The sequence below is a fragment of the Crinia signifera genome, chromosome 2 (genome assembly GCF_055691185.1).
Source record: "Crinia signifera chromosome 2, ASM5569118v1, whole genome shotgun sequence".
Taxonomy (NCBI): Eukaryota; Metazoa; Chordata; class Amphibia; order Anura; family Myobatrachidae; genus Crinia; species Crinia signifera.
The window spans coordinates 357,803,821-357,822,936 of record NC_139218.1 but is presented as its reverse complement, the minus strand read 5'-3'; the positions used below and the strand labels follow the sequence as shown (position 1 = coordinate 357,822,936).

At 42.8% G+C, this 19,116-nt stretch overlaps 1 protein-coding gene across 1 annotated transcript in view; it reads right to left on the bottom strand.

Moving 5' to 3' along the window:
- Positions 1-19,116, bottom strand: part of UBL3 (ubiquitin like 3) — a 121,321-nt gene that overhangs the window by 31,000 nt on the left and 71,205 nt on the right. Inside the window, exon 2 of the mRNA XM_083169848.1 lies at positions 10,307-10,415. Within this exon, the coding sequence (XP_083025974.1) occupies positions 10,307-10,415 (109 nt within the window). The remainder of the gene's footprint in view (positions 1-10,306; positions 10,416-19,116) is intronic.

The following is a 19,116-nucleotide window of genomic DNA, read 5'->3' as shown; positions in this document are numbered from 1 at the left end:
CTGACTCCTCCGGGCACTTTTTTAAGACTGAGGTCTGGGTGGGGATAGAGGGGGGAGGAGCCAGCCACACTTAAATTTTCTTAAAGTGCCGACTCCTCCAGTACACCATACTATCCCACACGTGATGACTGCAGTGTCCCCTGCTATCCGAGGGAGAAATATAAATACTGTAGCAACATTTCCATTTAAAATGAAATGAGACCACACATGTATATTATATTATTATATTGTAATATCGCTTCTACTTGGATATTATTAATACATATATATATATGGCTGAGATGCCTTTACTTTAATAATCTGTTCATGTTTTGTTTGTTTCTAGCTTTGTTATTCTCTGCTTTTTGGTGTGTTTTTTTCCTCTCTGTTTGTCGGCATTTGAAAATTGAAAAAAATGTACTGAATTTAAAAAAACTAAATTTTTGGGGGTAAATGTGGTTTAAAGTTGTCCACCATCGGACTGCATGGATGTGGTACTGTATATGGGCAAAATAAGGGGTGGATTGGATAGATTAAATACATAATAAAAACATATCTTGGTATTAAGAACCTCTTAATATACAACACTGTTATAATATGTCACTAAAGGCAAATGATGATGAATGCATTATACTCACAAGTCTGTACTATGGTATAATAACTAAAAAAGGAAAAACAAAAAGGCATTGTAAAACAACTCCGGGCATAACACATCCGGACTGTCACCTGAGGGAGTCGTATAAGCACAATGATAATATGAGCTTTCTCCTGCGAGACGACTTTCAGTTGTAGAGCAAAAAACATTTTGGTTACTGAAGATGTAAACAAGAATAATATGAGACTTAATTGGATGTTTCTTTGGAAACGAGGCCAAGTTCGCAAGGTTTCAAATGATAGTCCTCTGTGGTAGGTCAGCCTGTTACATATCACAATTAACCCACAGGTTTATCATCAAACCAATGCAAACACACAGACAGCAATGGAGAGGAAATGACCAGGTCTACCTCTTTACCAATAACATAGCATTTGAGCCAAAAAAGAAATCCCCTTATACAGACATCCATGTAAGACGTTCACATTTTGATATGCACTTAAGCATTACTTATGCGGAAAGAAAAAGCTGTACCTTTAAGGCTATAATTATGTGCTATGTCTTAGCAGCTATGAGGTCTACTCAGCCTACAGATTCCATCACTTGCTTTCTCTACGTGACCTGTTGTAAAAAAGTTATGAGGCTGCTCAGACCAACCCTGGGAATCCAGACCTGGATTGCTTCAGGATTTTTGCTTCGGGTTTCTTCTTTCACAGCCAAACACTGAGGCGGTTTGAAAAAGCCTCCCTGTGGCTGGAGACATTACTAAATGGACTTGCTTGTGTCTGTCATGCATTTCTGTCCAGATGGAAAATATGGGGCTTCCCAAAAAACATCTGGCACAGACTCATCTAGAGAGTTCATTGTAGATATGTGTCGTTATATATGGACACCATTCTACACCTGTGGCTCTCAGAAGATGGTAATATCAGAATATTGGTTTTAATTGAACATGCTTTACCTGTAAGGCATTTCCAGATAGGGAGCAACCTGGCATATAAAAAGTAGCTGCTAATTGCTCAATAGCGCTGTGACTCAGGGTAATATTTCCATTTCACTTACATACAAATGTATGTAAATGAGCCCCACCAATAATTGTGCTTTCTGATCATTTATACAGACACAGGGAGTAAGTAAAAAATGGTTATGGTATAAAGGTTTGACAGCGTCTAGGCTAACACCAAAATATCAACAGACAAAAGGCCAATGTGTCAATGTCAACAAATATGGTGTAAGCTCACAGACATTGTCTAGTTAGACAGTCAAAAGGTCGACACCAAACGTTAGACATGCATTAGATTGACAGTGACAAAAGTAACAACACAAGTAAAATCAATATGTACACGGACAACGTATCAGTGTACCACTGCGCCCACCATGCTTTGGGCACACTATTGTATTCTCCTCCTATGAGATGGTAAAGTAAGAACAAGTCAGTTTGGAAAAAAGGTAGTTGTTGGGATATTGAGTGCGTTGGCATGTCTAACTGATGCTTGTCTAACGGTTGTCAATGTCTAATCATTGTCAATGACTATCTAATGCATCTCTAACTTATGTCAACCTATTGACTCCCTAGGTAGACATGGTCTGTCAGCCACCTGGAACCCATGCCAACATCTGAGCAGGTGGACCTCCAATTATTGTACCACCTTGTTCCCAATAAATCATTCGGAGCACACTTGACCGTTCCTAGTTGGAGTCGAAATGCACGGTAAAGTATGAAAACTGCCCCCCCCCCCCCCAAAAAAAAACCCCTCATGATAAAAACTTTTTTTAACGTATCGACCATTGCCCTGTTAGCCTGTCTATGTTGTACTTCTAGTGCGCCCCCTCCACCCACCACCACAACCCTACTGACTGCATAGTGTTCTTTGGCTACTATACTCTACCATAGCAGAAATATTTTAAATAGCATCACCAAGTGACACTTTATTGCATAATGATATGCTCTGATACAAGATCTGATATGGCCAATGTGGGTATATTTTCCTTCCTTACAAAGTGATAGACAAAACACATGCATACACAACATACTGTATGGTAGACATGAATAGCATAGATCATATGCCGGAAATCAACTCAGAGTTCTAGTACTATTAAGGCAATCTCCGTCTATGTAAGGGATAAGCCCACATGTGGCCCTCTGAGCTTTCGCCTGCACCCCTATGATCAGATGTGCTTATTACAAATTAGAAGGCTGATGCGTTATTACAGAGAGGTAACACATTTTGAAGGTTAGAGGGCTGATAAAAGTGGATTACGATACATAAGGTAAAATAAAAGTTCTGGGGGAATTCCTTTACCCCCATTTTTATATATTTCAATGCTGAAAAAGGAAAATTACCCATTGCAGGAGATGCAAAATGCCAGAGCGAGTACACAAAGCACTGGGAAGGGAGAATTGCCATGTATATAGCCACATCCCAGTGATTTAGTCCTAGCTGGCATCTCTCTGTCATTCAGGTTGATATTCTTAATCAGATGGATCTTGAAAGAGCAGTTCACCATTAACCCCTTTAACTTCAGAGCCAATGTCTCGACTCGCAGATATTAGTTTTCATAGGATAAGCAGCTAATGGGTTATTTAGCTTTAATGAGCACCGCTGAAGGCTTTGTAAGATTAAGAATGGGTTTAAAAAAAGATCTAAATTGGCATGAGAAAAATAATTATCTGAATTATGGAGGAGACCCAAGCTAGCGAGGAAATGTGATCCTTACGGCTGAGGCAGCTAGACTCTTGTAATAGGACCAGAGCCATCATCATTTGCAAGGAGCTGAACTCGAGATTCTCTTCTAAAGCCAGGATGGGAGGACAGCATCAATAATTAGCATATGCAAAGTAGTTCTGCAGGTTTATTTCTATTCTTCATGTACGTTAAATGTTTGCTTTGAAATGCACTGTTTTAAGATAACGGAGGTGCTTTTCATTTAAAGCAGAGGTTCCAAAATCAAAACTTTTAGAGTAGTACAAATGGCAATTTGAAAAAGTTACATTGATGAAGTCCAGCCACTTGGTTGCCTAGAGTCGGTGACTAGTTGCTATTTCCTGTGTCAGTCTGCTTTCAAAACATACTGTACAGCAACTGCCCAATATGGGAACCGGAGATATTTTGCTGCACCCTCACATATATGGTCTGGTCCAACTCTGTCAGTGTTACACGTGGGAAGAAACCTGCAGCTAGGAGTCACCATCGGCTGGTATAGATCTTATCCATTCTGAGTACCGTTTTTCCACTGATCTAAAAATGGAATGATAAGGCAGGTGGGTACACCATCTCTTTTGTTGTACCATATTGCAGCCTCCCCCCCCATCATGTTGTGGGGTAATGGGGCAGGTGGGGAAGGGATGAAAACCTTTTTATTAAAAGCAAAACCTCCAAGTCCCTTCTGATGACTTAAACACCTCTCGACACAAATGCTATTCTCATCAAAGCTTTCTTCAGCAAATCTCTATAAAGCTAATTTTTATTGGATTAGAAAAGCAACAGATGGCTGAATTACCATTAATTACCTCTTCCATCAATTAATCTAGGCAGATGACCAGTGGATATACCTACTGCAATTTTATGAGAGCGGAAACACAACTTGTACTCTTGATAGATCTCATCTTTCCATGGGAGCAGGAAGCTCTTTCCAAATATATTGTGGTGGGCACTTGTGGGAGCAGTCAGTTTGTCCTGTTACTATGGTATATTATACAGTCCATACTGTACGCAGTCAGTCACACAAGATTACTGTAAGTTAACTTGTTGTTTAGCGTTCATTGTAGCACTCTGCATTTTCCAAACCTCATGCAGTTCCTATTCCCTGCTGTGGTGCTTTTATTGTGTACACATACTTATTATGTGACAGAGTACCAATTTTTGCTCAATAATGTGAAAAGTATCCAGTCTTCCCAAATAGTCACAGAAGCTCATGACTCGCCTACAAAAACCAGGACTATCTGATATGACTTCCGGTGGAGGCCGGGGGACGGTCACATGCATGTGGAGCTCCAATCTCCCATCCTCAGAGTTCCACCACCCTCGGCCTCCGGAGCAGCCTGGCAGAGGATGAGAGGGAGAAGGCTGGTGAAGCAAGTGCCAAAACACCTAGCGCAGAGGAGAAGGCTGGGAAGCCAGGAGTGCCGAGCACAGGATGCAGTGACACCCGGCCAGAGCCGGGCAGCTTTGCAGCCCCCGGCAGCACCATCGATTACCTTCAGCCCAAGGCAGCACCATCCAGCACCATCAATCATCTTCAGTGGAGGGCCTGGCATAGGTCAGGTCAGGATGCGACGAGAGGACCCAGCACACTCAGCGACAACCCCCCCAGGAGGGGTACAGGAGGCGCATTGGCCACTGGGCCCTGGCATGACACCCAGAGGCCAGTAGGATCCCCCCAACCCATGCACAGGATTCCTCCCCCACCCCCGGACTCACTGACTCTCCCCCGGCCTCACTGACTGACTCTTCCCCCCCACCACCACTACCCACGCTGACTCTCCCTACAGGAAGATGGCATGCTGAGCCCTTCAAGATGGCGCCGCAAATGGCTGCCTAGAAATTGTACTGTCTCTGCTATAACTTTACTGTCTCTGCTTAAAGTGTTACCTAACTGGCTGTTGCAATGATCAATGATGGCTGCCTAGGCGCTGCGCAGCTCGGCGGTTAGGTGTTCCCTGTGTGATAACAGTACTGTTCCTGCTTATATGGTTACCCACCTGGCTGCTGCAATGACCAGTGGCACCAGTGATGACTGCCTAGGCACTGTGATATTCAGCGGGTATGCGTTCCCTGTGTCTATATCCCCCAGGGTACATCTAGGGTATACCTGTATGTGTTTGTATATCTGTCCCTGTTTAACTGTGCCTAACTGGCTGTTGCACACCAATCCATATCAAATCCTAGTATACGCAAGTATACATGACCAAAAAAAGTTGATTCGGATTTGTAGTTTTCCGTATCAGCCATGTTATGCTTTAAATGATTCCATGCACCATACCTGAGTGAGTTTCAGATCAGGAAGTTATGAGCACATAGCTTCCCCTGCACCTGTATGTGAAACACTTTCAGTTCCGATGAGTTCCAAACATGTTTGCATATAATTCTGTCCAGAGGAAGTAATAAAGAGGGTGAAGGGGCAGCACAGATGGTGCAGTGGTTAGCATTACTGCCTCACAGCACTGAGGTTATGGGTTTGATTTTCCCCCGTGGCCCTAAGTGTATTTAGTTTGTATATTCTCCCCATGCTTGTGCGAGTTTCCTCCGGGTACTCCGGTTTCCTCCCAACAAAATGAACCCTAGAATGTCTGTGTGTGCGCGTGTTCATGTGGTAGAAAACATAGACTGTAAGTTCCACTGGGGCAGAGACTGATGCGAATGCTCAAATATTCTCTGTTAAGCGCTGCGGAATATGTGTGCGCTATATAAATAACTGGTAATAAATATTAAATAAATACAGAGCGATTAGCTATAGAGAGCAGTCAAATATGTATCAAACAAGTAGGGGGGTTGTAGCCCCATTACTGGTATACCTCTAAACTACAGATGCGTCCACATACACCAATCCTCAAACCGTTTAACTTTCCAAAAGCCGTTGCTCCTACAAACTACAGATGTGTCTTCATAATCCTTGCTGTGATACGCCTGCTTTAAAGCAAGGACGTCACGGCCCAGCGTTTGCAACTTCTCGCTCTATCATTAAATTGAACAGCAGTCTAATGTGCCCGTCTCCCATTGACTTTACAGCTTTGTCACAAAGTGAATGGTAATTTTGTGGCTACAGGTTGTTTTATTTGTGTGAATAAGACCCAGATGAATGGCACCGGGCACGCCCCGAGGGGGGCTTTGCTGAGACCGAAGCTGCAATGCATGAGGACACATTTTGCTGTGCATAGCGCTTATAAAAGCAGAAGCTACATTCCCTGCTTCCAGAAGGTTTCTGAGTGTATATAATTGTGTCTGTCCCTAGTGGCTATTTAATGTGAGACAAGTTGCATAATTCCTATGTAGCAATGCAGTGTAATAGTTTACTTAAAGTATCTCTGGGTCAGCAAACACTGAAGGTTTCCAAATCTTTGACTGTGCAGAATCTGCCCATGCTGTAGCGTGGTATCATTCACTTTAGGAGACGGAACATTATTTTATAAGGCTTGGCAGCACTCCCTGCTTCCTGCTACGGACATAGGACAACAAAGTAGAAGTCAGCATCTCTAAGGCAGCGGTGTGTTACTGAACAAACTGAGATACTTGCAGAAAATGATAGTCAGTATCTCCGGTGGAAAATCTATGAACCAACCCAAATCGACATCACAAAAATCCATTCAGTACCTTGCACCACTTAAACACAAAAAGGTATTTCGTCCGGTGTAACACATATGGCAAACAATTTTAGTCTGACATGGATTTCAACACTTAATTATATCAATAAATCATTCTTTCTTTTTTAAATGTAGTCCACATTAGGGAAGGAGTGTAAAAGATCCTTCAGAAATATAAAAATCCCCACCATCCGATGTCATAAGTGAAAATACTAGGGGCAGATTCTGTCACCGGGACTTTTTTTTTATTCTACCAGAAATTACATTGAGACCATCCGGCTTTGAAAGAAGCAAATCACACTGTTTAGTTCCCAGCTCCAAAGTTGTTGGTAACTTTTTAAAAGTTGATATATTTAATGTAAAAATATCAGAAATTTATAATATATACACAGTATATAGAGAGATAGCGGGGATGGACAAGGTCACCCTAGGGCAGGCATGTCCAAACTGTGGCCCTCCAGCTGTTGTAAAACTACACATCCCAGCATGCATTGCCATAGTTTTAGCATTCCCTAATAGCAAAACTGTGGCAAGGCATGATGGGACTTGTAGTTTCACAACAGCTTGCATTTTCAGATAAGCTGCACTACTTTAATATTGTACAGGCAAGAACAAGAAAACATTAAGAGGTGTTTATATAGTAACATATGGCCAATGAAAATAATTACCATGTTATTTGCCATGAGAAGCAGATAGCTGGGTTTAAGGACCTGGGACATGTATATTGATGTTTTATGCTGGTGGAAGATTTATTTTACTTGTAGATGGGAGTTGCAAGTACTTTTCCTAAATATTGTACTTTTTCTACATGCACATTTACAAAACACAGTAGAGGCATTTACATGAACCTCTTCCCAAAAATACTCTATTTTTGTGTAAAGATTAGTCTTGTGACACTCCAACACGATCGATATGGCCACTACCAGCCTCTTACACGGTCCATAAGGCCACTAAGCCTACATTTTCTCTATGACCACTAACCATCTCATACACTGTCCTTCTGACCAGAATTATACACTGTCCTCCTGGCCACTAACAGTCTCATACACTGCCCTTACGGCCACTAACAGTCTCATACACTGTCCTTCTGGCCACTTACAGCATTATACACTGTCCTCCTGGCCACTAACAGTCTCATTCATGGTTCATAAGGCCACTAAGCCCCCTACCCAGTCCATATGGCAACCAGCAACTTCCTACATGGTCCTTATGGCCACTGACAGCCTCATACACTGTCCTTATGGCCACTAACAGTCTCCTAAACTGTCTTTACGGCCACTAACAGTCTCCTAAACTGTCTTTACGGCCACTGACAGTCTCCTACACTGTCCTTAAGGCCACTAACAGTCTCCTACACTGTCCTTACGGCCACTAACAGTCTCATACACTGCCTTTATGGCCACAAACAGTCTCCTACACTGTCCTTACGGCCACTAACAGTCTCCTACACTGTCCTTATGGTCACTAACAGTCTCATACACTGTCCTTATGGTCACTAACAGTCTCATACACTGTCCTTATGGCCACTAACAGTCTCATACACTGTCCTTATGGCCACTTACAGTCTCATACACTGTCCTTATGGCCACTAACAGCCTCCTACACTGCCCTTACTGCAGCTAACAGTCTCCTACACTGCCGTTACGGCCACTAACAGTCTCCTACACTGTCCTTATGGCCACTAACAGTCTCCTACACTGTCCTTATGGCCAGAACAATCTCATACACTGTCCTTATGGCCACTGACAGCCTCATACAATAAGCGGGGGTACATGCCTAGGGGGTATCACTAGCTACCATGGATAGAAAACCCAATGTGCAAATGTCATTTCCATGCTGGATACAAGGTTTATATTGAGGGCTATGTATACCGCTAAACTGGGTGCACACGACACTATTAATGGGCAGATTCATTTGTTTTCTGGGTGCCAAAAGGTTATTGGGTTCCCACCGGTACTACTGCACTGCTGCCCCTGCTGGGTGTGCATTCACGTTAACACCGGGTTTAGCTGCGCAAAGCGGCTAAACCCCTCAAGTTCTGGTTTTGGAACTCAAACTCACGATGAAGCGGCAAAACAACCGTGGTTAAGCACATTTTGGGTTCGCTCTTCAGGAGACTGCAAGCTCAATTGTGCCACATTACACAAATAGTGTAATGTATAGGATGCACGTGCTGTGTGTAGATGTTCCCAGTAGCATTATTTTAATTTAGTTTGGGTTTTATTTTGTGGATATGGTATTATATTCAGTAGCAGTCAATAATACTGCATATTATATCTTTGTGCTACATCAACCCAGAAAAATATATATGTGCGGAATGTGTTCTCAAGTAACAAATACAGCATATGCACAGTGGTTCCTGTATCACAGTGCCAAGGTCATGGGGTCAGATCCAACCATCTGTGTGATGTTTTCATGTCCTCAACATGCCCAAGTGGCCTTCCTCAAGGATGGCAATCTGTGGCGTTTCATACAGGGTAACAGTATGCTGATTGTTGCTGAACTATATCATATGCAGGGCTATTTTTCAGCAGGCTCCAGCAGGAACTGAGGCCCTTATTCTAGTTCACTCTTTCTGACAAAATATTTCTTAGATGGACAAAACCATGTGCACTGCAGGTGAGGCAGGTGTAAAACCCCACCCAAATCTAATTATCTCTGCACAAGTAACACCTGCCTCACCTGCAGTGCACATGGTTTTGTCCATCTAAGAAATATTTTGTCAGAAAGAGTGAACTAGAATAAGGGCCTCAGTTCCTGCTGGAGCCTGTAGAAAAATAGCCCTGATCATACGTATGACTGGTCATGCAGGTTTATCAGTATGTATTACACGGAGCACTAATGCTAAATATGTTATTTTAGTTGGTTTTAAACATATCTGACAAACATTTTGAAAGTTCATGAAAGGCAAGAACTTTACATAAGATTGGCCAGGAGGGAACATCTGGTTGGTCCATTAACTAATGCTGTGTACTAATGTCAGTGTCATTTTCAATTCGATGTAGACTATACAGTCCACATCGAATTGAAAATTATACAAATGAACAATGTTAGCTGCATTCGATGCAGATTTGACCCTGATGTGCAGCCCAGCAGGAGCAAAAGCAGAGATGGACTTGGGGGGCAAGTCTATTTCTGCTTCGATCTATTAGATCGAAGGCAGTTCCATGCTGCTCAATGCAACATCCCCCCTTCCCTCCCCCCGCAAGCCATCCCTCCCTACCCCCTGGAAAATGGCGGCAATTCGCCAGGTCACGCCGGCCGTTGATATCGAATTGGTATCGACAGTTGCCAGGTTGGCCCGTGTGTACACAGCATAATAGAGCAGACTAGCCAAAGACAGTGATAGCTTTTCAGATCTGGTGATATTAAAAAGACATCCAAAAGTGACACATACAGCACAGCATTTTTCTTACAGGGAATATTTCACTCACCCATTGGCCAATTATCGTAGACATGTTTAGCGATGTCTGCCGCAGAATCGTTTGGTGAAAAGAGAAACTCTTTTGTCTTGCCGCTTACCAAGATGAGGCGTAAATTAATCTGCAAAAGAGAATATTCAGGAAATTAACACAGATGAAAAATGTTACTTAGTAGAACATGAAAAGCCCAATTCTTTAGTTTGTATATAACACATTTAATTGTTGATTGTATCATGTGCTTTAAGTTGATAATCAGCTATCGTGATTAGCAGCTGCACATATCATTGATAACAGCAAGGCCTTATGACAGAAGTTATCTGTTCCTGCATTTCATCGCTACCACCTAATATTGTCCTGCCCTTCTCCCCCCTCACCACCTTAAATTGCTTGAGCACTTCTTCCATCACCACCACCACTCATTGGTCCTGATCCCCCCCCCCCACCCCCCCCCCCACCCACCCCCCCCACCACAAACATTGGTCATGCTCTTTCCACTGATTCCTACTCCATCCACCTGGGTTTGCTCCTGCTATCCCTTCCTCAAGCACCTAACATTGCTCCTGCTCTTTCTCCCCCACTCCCTCGCATTGTTTCTACACTTCTTCCCTCACCACTTTCTCCTCTCACATTGTTTTTCTTATTCCTCCCTCTCTATCTTTCAATGTTTCATCAATGCATCCACCCACCATCTCACACTGCTCCTGTGTTTCATTCCCTATTACCTCATATTGCTGAAGCTCTTTTCCTCCATCATCTCAAATTGCTACAGATCTTTCTTCCTCACATTGGTCATTCCCCACCCACTTGACGCTGTTTCTGCTCTTGCTAAGCCCATCCCTAGCATTGCTCTTCCTCCTCTTACCACCTTGCTCCTGTTTTTCTTTTGCAAACCAACTATTAGCACCCCTGCCCTACCTTCCCACCACCATAGTATGCTCTCTCTTCCTCCCCCCACCCCCTCACACTGATACTGCTCTTCCTCCCCCACCCCCTCCCAGTGCTCCTGCTCTGCCCTCAACACGTAACAGTGCCCTTGCACTTCCTCCACAAGCACCATACAGTGATCCTGTTCTCCCACAGTGCTCTTGCTCTTCCACCCCAAGCACCCCACGGTGCTCCTACTCTTCCTCCCCAAGAACCTGTGTGCCCTTCATCCCCACCACCTCACAATGCTTATGCTCTTCCTCCCCAAGCAACTTACAGTGCTTCTACTCTTCCTCCCTAAGCAACTTACAGTGCTTCTACTCTTCCTCCCCAAGCACCTCAGTGTGCTCTTTGCTCTTCCTTTGCTCTTTTTTTTTTTAAATAAAACAATATATTTTCTCAAACAAAATATTTCAAAAAGTTTGTAAAAATATTTATTCCACAATCCTTTGCTGTTGGCAAGTGTTTTGAAAAATGCCACCACATGCATAAAATAGATCAAAACATGCACGCACAATTATTTATTTACAGTTTTTTACATAGCGCAGCATATTCAGTTGAGCTTTAGAATTGGAAACAGTGATAAAACAAACTACGTAGAAAAAAACCGACACCGAGGTAGGAGGGCCCTGCTCGCAAGTTTACAGTCTATAGTTAATGGCTACATGTGCAACATGAAGCAGAATTAACCAGGTGGTGTATATACTGTATATATACACACACACTATTTTTTTTTTGGGTTACAGGATTTAATTTGCTGATATATGCACACAAGAATATTTGTGATAAAAAAAATTGCCCCTCTGTGTAGGAAGCCTAATACATGATGGAAGTGACTGGGTAATAACATAAGCATCTAACCCTAATCTGACTGCTAACAGGATGTCAGCTGTGATTACAGATCAAAGATCGCTGAACTGGATTACAAGGAACCTGGGGAGCCAGAGGTGAATTGCACAAAGGCAGTCATCAATCACCCTCTCTTCATTAGTGTCCCACTCCTACAGATCACATCTCCCACTGTACTGTTGTCAGCAGAGACAGCTCTACGGCCGCAGCCGACAACTCATTAAAGTATAAAGTAACAGCACAAAAGATGCAGTCATAAGTAAAGACGGAATATTGCTTTCCAACTTCATCCATAAACCACAGCTAAGTACTCTGCTAAAAAGGTCTACATGTCAGGATAGCATTATAAATAAAAAAATAAAGAAAGGAAATACAATTTTTTTCCTTTGTAACAGTTGTTAATAAAATCTATGTAATTAGAAAAAAACACGTAAACATAAAATACAGTAGATACATCTATAAGAGATACATGAAACACATAGGACTATATTATAGCTACTGAAAAGAGGAGGGGAAAAATGGGCATTGTTGAAAATAAAACAATGTTATATAAAGGGTACTTTAGGGTACCGCGGGGCGGTGGTACGCATCCTCCGACCTTTTCATACCCCCACTATCCACGTCGGTGTGGAGTTGATTTTAGATAGTGTGGCGAGCCTGAAGCGTGGCGAACGCAGCGTGCCCCGCGAGGGGACACGTATTACTTTACATGTATTCCGCGTCTGCTCGCCACGCTTCAGGTTGGCATTGATCCTGGGGGTGGCATTAACAATGGGGGGACATTTAACATTGTAAGGACCCATCAGGGCGCTTGTACAATCAAAAATCATTGTATGGCATACGATGTGACATTTTATTGTACAATATCGCATCGCATACCATCGTATACCATATTAAGTGTTATAGTATACGATGCGATGGGCGCCGTGCTAGGAAACAAGTTCCAAATAAAGTAATACATCTGTATGCGTTGGGGGCAGCCCATGCCTGCTGTGACGTCAGAAGAAATGAATGACACGCATCTTCAAGCCGAATACATTAGTAGTTCTCTCATACAGCTGCCGATGGCTTTGCTCCGACACTTACATTTAGCAATGATATCGTTTCCGTGCTTTTATATTATTATTTTAATGTATTTCACCGCTCTCTGTAAATTAGGGCTTGTCCACACTGACATCTTCCTTCTGTTTGATTTATTACCAGGTGCACAGAAGACATGTATCACCTTCCAGTCTGCAGCAATGGTTTCGGTAAAGTGCATATGTGCAAAGTAATGGCAGATACTAGAGAGGTGCGCACTAACAGAAATCCATCGGGATGTGACTGTGCATCTTTCCACTGCTCACCTTTCCAAATAACAGGGGCCGCTGGTGTATTTATAATGGGTGCAGTGGGTGCGGTGCACACGGGCTCCACAAACTGCACACCCTGAACCCATTTTTTCAATAAATACCCTCCTGGGTCCCTCATCCAAAGCATTGCATGCACAGTAGATTCTGGGACAGCTCTAGGGTCCCCTAGTGACAAGAGTACACAGTGCTGCTGCCTAGAAAGGAGGGCCCAGGCGGAGAGCCCCAGAACAGTATTCACCATTCAAATCTTTCCTCTTATCCTCATCTATACAAAACATTTCTGCAGAGCAAGTCTATAGTTTACACACTATTAGTGCAAGACAGAGAAGCACCTCCCTTTGAACATGCATAAAAGTCATAGTAAACCATGGCGAGTAATTACTTCAGCTCTGGAACACTTACGTTTTAGTAAATTGCCATGGGCCGCACAGAAAACATCCCAAAATCCCATTCCGAGTGGGGTTTTTTGCACAGTGGGCAGAATTTTAGTTGAGTTTAGTCTCTTTGCAGTTACTGTTAAGGCATGCTGGGACATGGAGTTCTATAACAGCTGGAATGCCACATGTTACCTGCCCCTAACTAAATTGTGTATGCTGCATATTGTACGTCCTCAATGGACTCAAGTGCAAACCAATGCTCAGTAACAATTACGGTGCATGGTCTTGTTAAAAATAGCCAACAAGTTACACTTTACAAAACACATGCCCATGTTACTCTGCCAAATTCCTAGGTTATGGATGGTACAGTAACTCGCTTTCTGCACTGTTGCACAAGCAAACACCCAGCAGTAATTAAAAAGCAAACAAAGAGGTAATACTGTACTTACTAAGAGCACCAGTCTGTTACACCCAGCTGAACCCAAATTAAACACCATCAGTAATTCTGTCCCTGGCTCCTGATTGCGCTACTATAAAGACTTTGCAGCCTGAGTTGAAGCAAGGGTGGGCCGCCGAAGGTTCTGTCACTTGGGGGGGGGGGGGGGGGGGGGGAGGGTGTCTTTAAAAGCCTATAAAAGGCCTCAGAATGATGACCAATTTGCTAGTATTTTTGGAGAACTAAATGCTTCCCAATAATGGGAGCCATAATGCAGTAAGAGTGATAACGCAGCTGGATCTATTCACAGACACATGGAAATGATAAGCTGTTTGTTTCCAAGCTTGCTTTTGGATCAGGTTGTGAAAAGCCTTCTGATGTCGACATGCTGCAGAAATCGTCGCCATGGAAACTATTATCTCTCCGAGCTGATCTTGAATGATTTACGGATCTTTTCAGGTTTTGAATCGGGGCAAATTCCTTTGCTAATGCGGTTATATGTGGTGTTGCATTCGATTTGAAAAAGAAGACCCGTTTGTTTGTACACAGGATTTAATTCTGTGCGAGCTGCAGCAAAATAAGGAGGGAAGATGAGATAAAAACAAAACTAGAGAAACTGCAGTCAAGGCTGGCATTAATCACCAGCTCCTGCTTCTATTTTGTTAACCCATTTAGCATAACTGGTATTTTTAGAAGATAAGTCACTGGGTATGATACAAAAGCAGCAATGTTGAGGATAGGTATGATTTTTACAGGACCAATCCAAACTTGAATCTGACGCATCATTGCCCAGACATTCCACTGCAGGGCTACGGAAAGTGTTCATTCCAGCACCCTGCATCTTCCAAAACCTGTGCAGTTCCTCTTTCCTGCCTGGGTTGTCGCACTCTGCTGTGGTGCTTCGAGCACAGTGTGATCTGTATTTTAGCACTGATATGCAGACTAGACCTGTACTAGAATCACCAGAGCAGAGTGACACCCCAGGCATGGAAGAGGAACTTGCAATGGGTTTTGAAAGACACAGGGTGCTAGAAAGAACACTAGCTACAGATGTGACCTTATGCACCTTTGCTGCAAACAGTCCCCTCTTGGCACACCAGGTCACGTGAGACTCTGCTAGTGTCAGGCATCTTTTTTTTGCCAAAATGCTTTTTAAACACAAAACTAGGATACATCAGGATGTGACTAAGAAGCATCAAGATATTGTGCTTTTAAGTATACACTTGTAGTGTGCACATAAGTCTCTGAATCTGACTATGAAGTGCTTCGATGCAGCAGCCATGGCATTTTTCTTTGTCAAGTTCCATTGTGCTTCATATACAGACTCGGTCATACACAATATACAAAAATGTCATATCAATCTAACCAGTGCAGTCTCAGGGTGTATTCTAGTCACACTACAACAAAGATGCATTTTTGACAAAAATAAATAAATAAAGACACCCATGCTAGCGGACTTGTATGGGACCTGTCAGCTCATTCCCACCAGGCATCACCAGCTAGAGACTAGATGCATAAGGACTGTAGCCCCCAGGTAAAATCTGCCACTGTGCTCTGCCTAATGGTGTGTACACACGGCAGATATGCCATGCTATGCGAGTCCTGATACGAGCAGATGTATCGGGACTCGCATAGCATGGCATGCTGCAGAGGGACAATTTGGACTATATAGTCTTGCCTGCCCTCACTATATCGCTGCCGATTTGCGCTCACTCGGAAGCCCGCATCGGCAGCGCATCGGGCTCGTTAGCCCTAAAAAGCCGACAATTAATATGCAATATGGCTTCCGATGATCCCTATATCGGGAACATCAGAAGCCATATCGCCCCCGTGTGTACACACCAAAAGTGAAGCCAGATGCAGTCTGTGAGACTCCAATGGTTTCACTGTGACTGGCGCTTCACTGTGATTGGCAATGACTTCCTATTGGAAGTCCAACCTGCCAGTCACCCAAGGCAGTCCCATTGGGAGGTGTCGTCCCCCCCCCCCCCTTCAGGATGCCTCTATGGGATCTGGGGAATGCGCATGCGCCAATGCCTGTAATCTGCAGTGTACAGGTGCCGGGACCATGAATTGGCTTCTACGGGCCACTGCCGAAGCAGACCATAGAAGCTGGGGACATACACAGTACCGAGGACGATACTTCACATGCGCTGGTAAGGGTACCATGGCAGTGACCAGCGGTGGCATCAATGGGGGTGCGGCATTAAGACCAGCAGCAGTCCCCCACCTACACTGAGGTAGGAGCCGCTGCTGGACAGAAATGTGTTAAAAAGAAGTTAAATAGCCTAGAATATTATCTCCTATATAGCAAAAACTTGAGGTTGCCTTTCACTTCTTTAGGACGGTGCGCTAATGGGGTCTAATACAGGCCAAAACGATGACACTTTAAGCTGATATGCTGTGAAATTACTGACACAGTTCCAGCATACAGTACGAAGCTACCAATCCAAGGGGTCAATTCTATTCAAAGTGATGTGAATAGCGCCAGGAGGGAGCGCTATTCTAATCAGAGCACTACTACCGCTGACTAGTGGATTTCTGTTTGCACCCGTCCTGGGGTACCAGCAGAAATTCAACAACACTGGGGCAGCAATCCTGTTTTGTGCCCTGGTATGACAAGGCACTTGTCAGAAAATGCCAGTACTTGTGACTAAACACCAACGAATACCAGCATTCTCCAACTTAACAGAGTGATATTCATATCCTTTTGTGTTTCTATGTAGCGTGTGTGACTATTCAGCTGGAGAAACTTCTGCCATTCAGAAAGTCTATGCTGCTGGTGCAATATCCCAGTCCAGCATTGCAGCTGTATAAAGCATGACATTACCGCTGTGCCCATTAATAACCTGATTGACATTGATCAGCTCATTACAAGGCATGACCGTAAAAAAGTGGTTAAAATTGGCACCAGATCAAATCGGGCCATATCCTGACTGCTCTCGCGCACCAGTCACATTGGTAATAATTCTACTTCTCAGGTCATTGGACTCCATTTTGGCAAATTACACTTTTAGCCAAAGTGGACGTTGATCACATACGAGTTCAAGTCAAGATCAGCAAACGCACATAAATGTCCTATCTTTTTCTTATATTATCGTAACTTGCTAATCAGCGAAAAAAAAAAAAAAAAACTTTGTGATCCAATCAGACAGTACATCAGGAGTACTTAACATGCAGCAGCCTAGCTGCTTTAATACTATAGCATGCCCATCATGTTATTAAGGCATGCTGGTATATGTAGTGCTAAAGCAACTGGAGGCCTGCATGTTGAATACATCTGCAGTACAGTCACGTCCTTGTTCCTGTAAATAGCATAGCTTCAGTTAATTGAAAGCCATCAATATGTTTTTTTCTGTTTGATTCAAAATTCTAATATAATTTATGCAAGTGTCACACCCTGTATTGGAACCCATGGCCTTTCTTACTGTAGACAGCCACCTTACTGATTGGGCTATTTGGGGGGCACCAATATTTATCTTGCCTCCGGGCAACGGGAACAAACTTACAGCACTGTATGTTAGAATTTGGCAACTGGGGGAACAGCTTTGGCTCCTGGTAATAAACCTAAATAGGGTTGAAGTTGCCATAAAGATAAAATAGCCTTCATTCTAGCACCCTGCTCCTTGTAAAATCCTTGCAGTTCCTCCTTCCTGCCTGTGGTGTCGCTGTCTGCTGTGGTGTTTCTACAATAGTCTGGTTTGTATCTCAATATTGAGATACAAACCAGACTGTTCTTGAAGTACCACAGCAGAGAGCGACACCCCAGGCAGAAAGGAGGAACTACAAGGATTTTACAAGGAGCAGGGTGCTAGAATGAACACTATAAATGACAAAGGGCATATCAGATCGGACAAGAGGTTCTTATCCACTGTCAAATTCTAGATTTCTATATAAATATATATGTAAACTGTATATATGTAAACTGGCTAGTATGATTACAAATAGGTCTTACTGACCATTGGCAGGAAAATTAATTGGTATAAAAAAAAAAAATCACACGTCTAAATATGTTCTATTTGGCTTCTAAATTTAACATGAAAAGTCAAAGGAATTAACAAGCCATCAGTGTTTGATACATAGCAAATGAACTAAAGTTACCACCCCTTTAATCATTATGCAGAGCACTGATTGATCGTATTGCACTTGACAATATTTTCACTAGTTCTTTCAGCAGGGGACTTTTCAAGCCGTACTCTTAATTATATAATTTCACTACAAACTGCTCATTAAATGAATTTAATTACACTAAAATGGTTTAAATAATCTGAAAAGGTCTAACAAAGCAATAAAATTCTCTTTCGCCCCACAGGTTTAATGAAATGTCTTTTGCAAAGATATGAACATTAACTCTGGAATATGTCACTAGTTCTTTCCTTCCCGAGGCTTTCGTGCTGCTGTCATTGTAGGCAATGTACAGAAACAAAAGCTTAGTGCCTAATAAAAGTGCTTCAAGCCTTACCGCCTAAGAGAAATAAGGCTGTGCAATTTACACGCTCATAGGTTTATATAGATGAAAAAGTCTTGCTTAAAAAAAACAAAACAAAAAAACAAAAACCACAGTATAATCAGTACTGCTTGGAACATCGGCAATTTATGAAAGAACTTGTGACGACGCGTTTTGCATTTAGATGATGCCATAAGCGTAAAAATGCAAATACAGTCACAGAAATTGCGGTCTTAGGTGAGCCACATGATCGCGCCAACTGAAAGTACTGTTTTATGTCTAGGCGATGTGGTATGTAAACAAATGTATATATTTAACAATGTAGCATGTGTATACATATCCCATAGCATGGCCTGTTGGTTATACAGGTTGAGTATCCCATATCCTAATATCCGTTATCCAAATTATTCCGAAAACCATAGTCTCCAAAATGTACT